General features: G+C 41.9%; 1 protein-coding gene across 1 annotated transcript; it reads right to left on the bottom strand.

Moving 5' to 3' along the window:
• Window positions 1–73: 73 nt before the first annotated feature.
• On the bottom strand, window positions 74–4215 carry LOC139203690 (cell surface A33 antigen-like). Its single transcript, XM_070833531.1, has 7 exons — window positions 4083–4215; window positions 3259–3428; window positions 2843–3059; window positions 2235–2399; window positions 1803–1919; window positions 1539–1665; window positions 74–746 (listed from the first exon to the last, which is right to left on the bottom strand). The coding sequence occupies exons 1-7, from the start codon at window positions 4126–4128 to the stop codon at window positions 323–325; spliced, it is 1266 nt and encodes a 421-aa protein (XP_070689632.1). The 5' UTR covers window positions 4129–4215; the 3' UTR covers window positions 74–322.
• Between the last annotated feature and the right edge of the window lie 5525 nt (window positions 4216–9740).

Genomic DNA, 9740 nt, shown 5'->3' with positions numbered 1-9740 from the left:
TGCTCCAGGCACAGTAGACAGTGTTTACACCTGGGCCTGAGAGTTTGTAACTGTTGACCCCACCCACCCGCTCCCTGTTTAAACAGATCAGATGGGCTTTGTGGGTGCCATTTTGGCTTCCCTGCCCCACTTTAACTAATCCTCTCATAAACAACGACTCTCAAAATTGTTCTACCTCTCAAACAGAAAACGACAGCTTATGCTCCCCCTTAATTACAGTGTAGTTGTGGTATTTGGGCTAAGAAAAGTCAAAAATATTGGACTAAAGCCAGCAGAGATAAAAGAAAAGATGGAAGATGGTGGTTGTTACGGGTTGGAGGCCTTAGTCATAGTCCCTACTTGATGGCTTATTGGCTGGTGCAGGTGATCTGCCGCGATCATCATAGCGGTCATCATCAGCATAACGACGATCTCTGCGGTCGTCGTAGTGGCGCTCGTCGTCGTAGCGCTCATGGCGGTCATTGTACTTGTTGCGGCGATCATCATAGTCGCTGCGGCGGTCGTCGTAATCGCTGCGGCGGTCGTCGTAGTCGCTGCGGCGGTCGTTGTAGTCGCTGCGGCGATCGTCGTAGTCGCTGCGGCGATCATCGTAGTCACGTTCATTCCGGTCCTCGTAGCGGTCGCTGCGCTCAGAGGGGCTCCTCACGCTGGAGGCATCATTACCTGGTCTGTCCTCTTGCCCATCAGCACGGCGACTCTCACCATTTTTATCTGGCTCTTTGTCGTGGTACACTTCCTCGCGAACTCTGGAAAGTGAATGCAAAACAGTCTGACGTTAGAGTGCGAAGGGTTTTTGTTCTATTCTAGTTCTTTCATTTGGGACAAAGCTTCCACTGTAGTTGCCTTGAAACCACCTCAGCTGTGCTGTCATGGTTGGTTCTTGCAATATTTTGATTTAATCTTTACAAATTTGAATGAAGAAGCTATTTTGATAAGACTTCAATTTAGTGGCCCTCAGTTTGGTGGTAACTAGCCAGGGACATTTATTTTAAATTACCCCAAATTTACCACAAAATTGATTAGAAATTACCCCATAAACAGCTGGTAACTCCTTTAATATATTTCCAGCAAAGCTGTCATAAAGTTCATCAATAGCCATGATTACAAATGCTTTATTTCCTGGTACAAGTATATGATGGCTATCAATTAGCTTCATATTACTTTCCTGGAAATGTTCTAACCTGGCTATTGGGAAATTGGAGAATACAATCACTGAAAAATGATGGGGTAATTTCTGATACACGTTGGTGTAAACGATGTGGTACTTTTGAGATAATTTGAAAGAAATTTGAAAAATGTTACTTCCCAGTTACCACCTAATTACCATGAAATTGCAGACCGCTAAAATGAGGCGTTATTAATATTTCTACACCCTGGATAGAGGACTGCTGATTTATGTGCCTATAAACTAAAATGCCCTGATAAGACCGACCGCCTGCTCATTCAACTACATGAATCACTCGTATCGGATGTTTAACTCAGTTCCCATTGCAGCATCTTGTGTGTTTGCATGTGCCCTCAAGAAAGAAAATCTTTACCCCATGGCGTATTCCTCCTCTTTGTTCTTCTTCCGGCAGCAGCAGCAATAAATGACGATGATGAGTAAGATCAAACCGGCAACAGCTGCAGCGATGATTCCTGCAGTTGAGCCAATGTTCATGGAAGCTGCAGGAAGGAGGGAAGACGAGATGGAAGAAGAGGAAGAAACAAATGCATATTATGGCGCTTTGTTGTATCATTTATTGGGAACACTAAGTTCACAGATTGTTACTGAAAAGGCGCCATAAGAAGGTTTCTCTTACGTGGCATGACGGAGAGGGTGACGTTGCAGGTAGCGGCGCGGATCTTGTTGCTCGAGGTGCAGATGTAGTATCCTGATGTGTCTCTGGAGATATTGTACAAGGACAGGATGCCACCCTCTGACAGACAGACAGACAGTCGCATAAACACACACCACTGCATTCTTACACCACTCATGATTTTAATGGTTCTTATTTTATAGACTACAATTTCCACAGTGCTACTGCACAAAATATCCAAGGGCACTCAATCAGTAATCAATGCTGTTAGTTATTGTTCCTGAAAGTTTTACCATAGATGTTGGTAATACAAAGGTGTAATGATATGATACTGATCTGTCCGTCTTCGTATGTCAAATATTCACCCTGAAACCTGTACAACCAAATGCCAGTGCCTGTTTAGCCTGTTGTCAGAAAACGTTCTCTGATACTTACTGTCGGTGGTCCTGGGGTCTGCAATCTGAGGCATGTTCCTGACATCTCGACTTTCCCACTTATAAGTGGGCTTTGGGGAGCCTTCCTCGGAGAAACACGTCAGGTTGATGTTTTGGCCGTACTCTGCCTTTCCCTGGATCGCACAGATGGGCTTAGATGGAGCAACTAGAGAAAAAAAATTAAAAATAAGGTCTGATTTGTCCTTTAAAATAACAATAAAACATGTCTAATGGAATCCATCAACCAATCTAGAAAATAAAATGCAAATATGAACAAAGAATTAATTTACAACGTATCATCTAGTCAGGATCTTAACAAAGTTGGTAAAAGTGGTAAACACAGGAAGTATCCTTTTGATGATCTATGCCCACATGTCGTGCACGTTTTACTTCATTACTGTAACCATGACCTGCTGCAACAGCTTACAAAATAGTGAACCTTTAAAACCTTAACAAACTGATAGAGCTTTAACGTCTCAGAAACTTATAGTACAATACCTGTTATTAAGCTGAATGGAAAGCAGGATGCAACATGCATTATGCAGCACTGTAACCCACTTGTTAACACCTAAAAGCTGAATATCTCTGTGAAAACAGATGAAAGATTACCTAGAACCACCAAACGTGCCGTGTCGGCCGGATTGCCCTCATCGTCACCTGGGATCTGGACACGACACTCAAACATCTTGTTGTCTGCTAGTGTGATGGAGGACAGCTTCAGGTCAGCCTTTCTCTGGGCAATGTCGACGTCCAGGGACACCCGACCTTCATAACGCGCTTTGATGTCAGTAGTGCCACCAGCAGAGTAATGGGTGAGGATCAGGGTCTGTTGGACAGCGACAGAGGAACATTAGAAGTTCTCTTTTCTTGCTATTCGAAGTTCTCTTTTCTTGCTATTATTCTCATTCATAATACAGTACTAATGAATTAGGATTGTGCTGATTATGAAAGATATAATCAGATAGAGAGAATCATACACACAGACAGTATGCAGTTAAAAACACACAAACAGATTGTAGTCTGACCTCTTCAGCGTTAGCTTGTACACCCTCAACAGACCATGAGATGATGATGAGTGGTGGGGTGGGGGTGATTCTGGTTCTAAAGCTGCAGGGCAGTGTGATGTTGTCGCCCCGGGCATGCTCATAGACGTCCTCCGGGATTGTCACTTCGAGGGCACCAACACCTGATAACACTGTCACAGATTTCAAAACAGAAATTATAAATTATTGTCATTTGGCTGCCAGTGCCTATCATATATATTTTAAAAAATGTGGTTACGTTACTGAAGTTATTACATTAATCTGACTGCATTACAGCCTGTGTAAGAATGTGCCTTTACAAATCAATGATTCAGCAGCAGAACCTGAGATCTGTACAAATAAGTTATCACCCCACCCTCCCACAGCACAGAGAACACAAATAGGTCCAAATCTGTCATAGTTACAGCTGAAACAATTAGTTAATGGGAAGATTAGAAATCGGCCACAATTTTAATAACCGATCATTTAATTTTATTGCTCATATGCTTTTGTTTAGAAACCATAATGATTCTATAAGGCCTCGTCTGTGAGAAAGAAAACAGGTCGAGTCAAACACATACCAGTATTAGTTGATGTGGATTTCAACAGATTGTTGTCGGCTGTTTCTAAACTCTAGCTTGGTTAAATTCTTTTTTGACAAAACAAAAAGTAACTTAACACCAAACCAATGAGACAGTGACAATGAGTGCATAAACAGGTTGTCTGGGCCTGTTCAGAGGACCTAAAAGGTGCACAAACAGGTGTGGCAACTCAGAAGGGCGCAAAGGAAAACAGGAGTTAGGCCTATTTCTTACAGGTATACTCACCCAGACAAAGCAGAGTCAAGGCAGAAATCCTCTCCTCCATTCCCATGATTTTTATTCTCTCCAAAGTCACTGATTCTTCTGTGTGTGGTTTCTTTTATTTTCCTAAGGTGAAAGACCGACCTGAGGCCGTCCAGCACGTATTTGCATCGAAACCCAACGGCCTCCTGTGAGAGATGCGCGCAATGGGTGAGTCCGCCGCCTCTTGATGACTGACAGCTCTCTGCGCCAATCACTGCAGCACCTGTTGTTCAGATAACATTCTTGATACGCCCACCTGGCGTGTTTCGGCTTGTCCTGTCAGGCCTTTTTAGTCGACGACAGTTTAACTTATACAGGGTATGGAAAGCACAGCTTCAAATGATCAAATGCACAATGGCCGGGTTCCATTTAGCTGCTTTCGTCAGTTTCAGGGTGCTATGACCAGTCAGCATGTGAAAGACCAATCTATTATCAATCTATTCATCTGTGAGACATTTTCTCTTCCACAACAGTAGCGAATATTGATTTTCCAGTAAATGTGTTGGATTGGTCTCAAAACTGACCAAAGATGTCACAATCACACATTTGATTGAGCTCTAACTGATGTCAGGAGCACATGATATTAACAGAATTGCCAATATATCTCAGCTCAATGTTGCAAGAGAGAGGAAGTGTTAAAGGATTGATGAAACCAAACATTCAGCAGCGTGTGGGCGGTGCAGGGGAAAACTGATGCGTGCGGGTGAACCAAGAGAAGTGTTTAGTCCTGTCAGACTGGTCTGATGAGGTTTTATCGCCTAGAGACACACACACACACACACACACACACACACACACACACACACACACACACACACACACACACACACACACACACACACACACACACACACACACACACCAACAGAAAGAGCAAGAAAGTGTTGGGAACTAATTCCAAACATGTCATCCTTTAATGTCTGATTGTAGTTTAAAATAGAAAATAGTTGATTCTGTATGACTGAACACACCACCGTAACTTTAAGACACCTTTCGCTCAGACTCGAGTTTCTGTGTTGCTCCACAGCACTGCGCAATGGAAGTGATGGGAAAAACATTTAATGATATTCTGCACCCTGCAGCACACAAATGGAATTCTTAACTAAAGATTAAAAGCACCATAACATTAAAAACTATACAAAAAAATTAAGGAAAAGTGTGTAAAAATAATTATTCTTAAATAGGACAAAACATGTCATTATTCATGAGTAGAATGCAGCATTATAAAAGAATTAACTCTAATCTAACTTCCCCCTAATCAATGAAAGTCCCCTTCCCCATCTTCTAAGTCACCATTAGTCCCCTAAAATGTCCTTAAATTTATAGCGATGGATCTTGAACGCTGACTGAAAGTAGCCCATCATACATCTGTATCTATTTGTCCAGCATTCTGTTGAATACATTATATTAGATTGATTTGGCAGATGTTTTTGTACAAAGGGACTTACAACAAATGCCTTCAGCCTCTGCAGTGACGATAAAGGATATCAAAAATACAACACGTGTCCATCATCCTAACTATATTTTGTAATTCAGCCACACAGAGTACTACTGGACAGTCATCTCTGTCTGGCCCCACAGAATCAGCCTGAATTATCCTGAATTGCTTGTTTTGTTTTAAAGTCATTATTGAATTTGAACACCTGTAAAAATTTGAGGAGTGGAAGGCAATTTAGGGATCTGTGGCCGGGTACACAAAACACCTTTAGTTTTCACCTTAAGTATGACACTTAAGGCTTAAATTCTCTTTAGCTGAATGAATTACTTAAGGGTGTTGTACAGTGTGATGTACCCATCAACCTTTGGCACCATGTAGTAATGTTCACTTTCAGTTCAAATAATTACAACACAATTTTTGGTTTAAGAATGTTTATTTTTCCTTTGATTTACATTATGATATTGTTCTCCAATTTGAGTGCACGCATTTTGGTTAACATTTAGTTATCATAAGTTTATCAAGCTGGTTTTGAGTTAATACATTTTACCTTCTCTTTGGTTCTCCACATGCTGCTGAGTTCCTGGCAAAAGGGGGATGAGGAGTTTAAGGCACCATTTTATGCTGGAACACAGGAAGTGGAAGGTCTCAAATCCCAGTGCTGGGCAGGGGTGCTCTGAGTTGCAGAATTTTCCAGAAAGTAACATGTTGTTGTATTGTATTATGTAGTGTGGATATTTCTTTGTGTTTTGGGTAGTTTTAGTATATATTGGTATTATTTGTGTTATATCTTTAAATGGCAGTTGGGTTTATTTTGAGGTGTTTAATGGTAAGGAGTTGGAACCCCCCCTTGTTTGTCTGTAGGCTAGCCTATGTGTATATATACCCCTTTCTTTGTCATTCACCAGGTCAGATTTGTTCAATTTAGATTTCTCTTGCAATATGGGTTTGTTGACCTCAGTTTATTTAAGGGGCCCATAGTTAGACTTTCCGTTGATACTTTTCCATGCTTATGTGTTTTAATCGTTTGCAACATTGAGTTTCCTATTGATTGTTTAATTTGGGTAAATAAAGCCTTAATGCAGGGGTGTTCAAACTACGGCCGGCGGGCCAACTGCGGCCCGTGGTCCAATTTTCATTGGCCCGCAGGAAATTCGAAAAATGTATTGGAATACGGCCCACACATGAAACTTGCGCTGGACTGTATTGTACTTCTTAGTCCCACCGCTAGGTGGAGTAACGGTCTTGAACGAGACAGCTTCTCTATAAAATGAGTAATCGAAGAAGCAATGTGCTACAGGTGACCCAAAATGGCAGAATTAAGGAAATGTAAGAGAGCAAGTGAGTGTAGAAAGTTTCAGACGCGGTGTGCGATGAGAGCATAGCTTTGCATTACGGAGGAGCTGCTTGATGTTAGCAGTCTAAAGAGCACCACGAAGGGTGAGGATGTTTCTGAAGCTGTGCCAGATGCAGCTGATGATGATCGGAGTTAAATGGGACGAGCTGTGTGGAGGTACAACGGATGGGGCTCCAGCTGGGACAGGTGAGCGCGAAGGAATGGCCTCTACGGAGTCTGCCGAGGGGCAAGAAAGTGGAGGTAAGGCTGTTAATTCAAGCACCAGGGCTCTAGCACAGACTATTTCAAGCTTCTCTCTCTGATGCTGATGCTGACACTGGTGCTGGGGCGGTTTTATTCCCTGAGATCAGAAATCGACCAGTTTTGAAGAGAGATAGAAATACTTTATTGATCCCCGGGGGGAAATTCTGTTGTTACAATAGTAAAGAAGTAAAATTGACCACCACCATGAATACAAACAAATAGATAAGCAAAATAAAAATGTACAAAATGTTGCAGGTAAAAAAATAAATACAAAGGCGATATACATCACCTCTAGTGGATTAAAGTTAGCAATATAGCTCACTTCTAGTGAGTGGCCCAGCCCTTTTGTATGTTTTTCTGGATGTGGCCATCAGTGAAAAGTTTGGACACCCCTGCCTTAATGTCTCCAAACTTACTCTTGTGTCCCTGCTCTTACTGCTTGGTCCCTAACATACAGAATGCCTTAAAAGGTTTCCTTAGTTGTGGAAAAATGTTAAGGGATTTACTACATGAAAATGGCCTCAATTTTGCAGTGTATTCGCTAGAGTTAAACATTCGAAAATAATCTGTATATATTTCTCAGATATGAATATATACAAAATACTACAACAGTTGTTTGGTGTGGAAAGACAGCAATTACTGGATGCAATTCTGTGAAAAGCCTTCGAGGAGGCTTGTTTATAACAGGCCTTTTCACATAAGACATTTTGACATGTCACAGTAGGAGAAACATGGGTGGAAGTAAAACTAATGTTGACTTCAGTGTCAAGGTCCTGGCATTGCTGTTTCACTGCCACACTGTCATGACTTACTGGGAGACCGGACCTTGTATACTAATAATTGTGCTCTTCCAAGTTGTTCACATTAAATCACAAAATAAAGCTTAATAGATAAATAAATGAAGCTTCTTTCTCCTACGCATCATCACTCAGCGGTGACTGTGAGGTGAAGCAAGATGTAGCAAGTTGGAAGTCTTCAACACCAACAGCAACAATAACTTAAGAAGTTAGTATTTTCCCCCTTGGGATCTATTAGCATTCTAAAATTTGCTTATTATTGTTGGCTGACACTTTCTGCCTGAGAACATTGTCTGGTGGAGCCACACTTAGTAGGATTGACGCTCTCTCCCCAAGAGACTGGGTTTGTGTTCACCTCTCAACCCCAGGCCTATCCTCCCCACTGTTGGGACCATTCCAGTGAGGTCTGGAGGTGATGGGGTCAGCCCTCAGACCTAGGTCTATCTCCCCCACTCTAGGTGAGGAGACAATCACCCAGGACTCTGGGGGTGATGTGGCCTTGCCGGTTCCCTCAGACTCAGCAGCAGCCCATTATGATCGTCCACCAGTTGTTGTAAGACGGAAAGCTTTCACCAAAGGAAAGACAGAGGCTGATAAGGAAGTGTTGTACTTACCAGTCTCAGAGAGAGCCCCGAACAGCGCTAGGTCTGCTACTTTTATACTGTGCTGTGCTAAAATAGAAAGTCCTGAGACCTTTTCGACCCTACGTGGGGATTCAGAACCAAAAAAGATCATGTATGTCAGCCAATGGAGACAGCATGTACCCATCTCTTTTTTTTTGGTTGGCCTTATCAGCCTCGGGGGAGGCCTGACTATTGTCAGTTTAAACTGAGAATTAACTCAGGAACGGGGCTTCGTCCTCACCAGTTGCCTGGAGGAAGAGTCACCCTGTATCCATCAAAAGTAAAATGAATAAAAACGGAGAATTAACTCAGTAACCACAACTGAGATCAGTGAACCTTACTCAGTTGTGATGATACAAATTTCAATAATTGCAACTTCTTTTTCCATTTCCTTCAATCCCCTCTCTTGTAATTTTCTTTTTTTTTTTTTTACATTTGTCACCTCTTTCATCCCATCTAACAGAAGGAAAGATGGGACACTGTACCTGCAGTCAGAAGCTGGAGGCTGTAACGGTTTTATTCTATCATTCGCATTTCTGTTTGCCTTTGAATCCTATGAGAGCTGCTGCCTTAATGGTACGTTAAATTCTTGTATATTCTGCAGTATTTCACAGGGGACTACAACACATGATGATTAAATGGTTGTAGTTCCGCTATCAAAATTAGGCAGCAAGTGTCTGAATATAACGAGACAATTTTTGCTTGATATTTACATGACATTTTGTGCTTCAAGAGTAACCTTTTCTTTGTGTCAATGATTATTTTCCATTATTGTATTTTCACAAAGCCAGGAGTCATTAAAAGATCATTTTCTTGCATACATTTGTGCTTTTTTCACCCACGCACAGGTGTATAAATACATGTGCATGCAAGTGAGTGACCAGTTTCTGTTTTATTCAATCCACCCTCCTCTCCTCCAGGTTTCTTTTTCGGTCTCTCATTCGCTCCTTGTCCTCTGCTTAACACTATAACCAATTTCATCTCTTGTGCTCCTGGCAGTCTTATCTCACCTCCACATAATGACTCCAGACCCCATGACACCTTTCATTTGCTATCTCATACAATTAAAGCACATACAATTGCCTGGCAGCTCTTGACCAACCACAGAGATGAACAGGGATTAGTGATGTTTCTTTCTGGCATATTACACTCTGCTGGATTACTGGTCATTGCTGTTTCTCTATT

This window comes from Pempheris klunzingeri, chromosome 1 (genome assembly GCF_042242105.1).
Source record: "Pempheris klunzingeri isolate RE-2024b chromosome 1, fPemKlu1.hap1, whole genome shotgun sequence".
In the NCBI taxonomy this organism is placed as follows: Eukaryota; Metazoa; Chordata; class Actinopteri; order Acropomatiformes; family Pempheridae; genus Pempheris; species Pempheris klunzingeri.
This window is presented reverse-complemented; position numbering and strand designations above follow the sequence as displayed.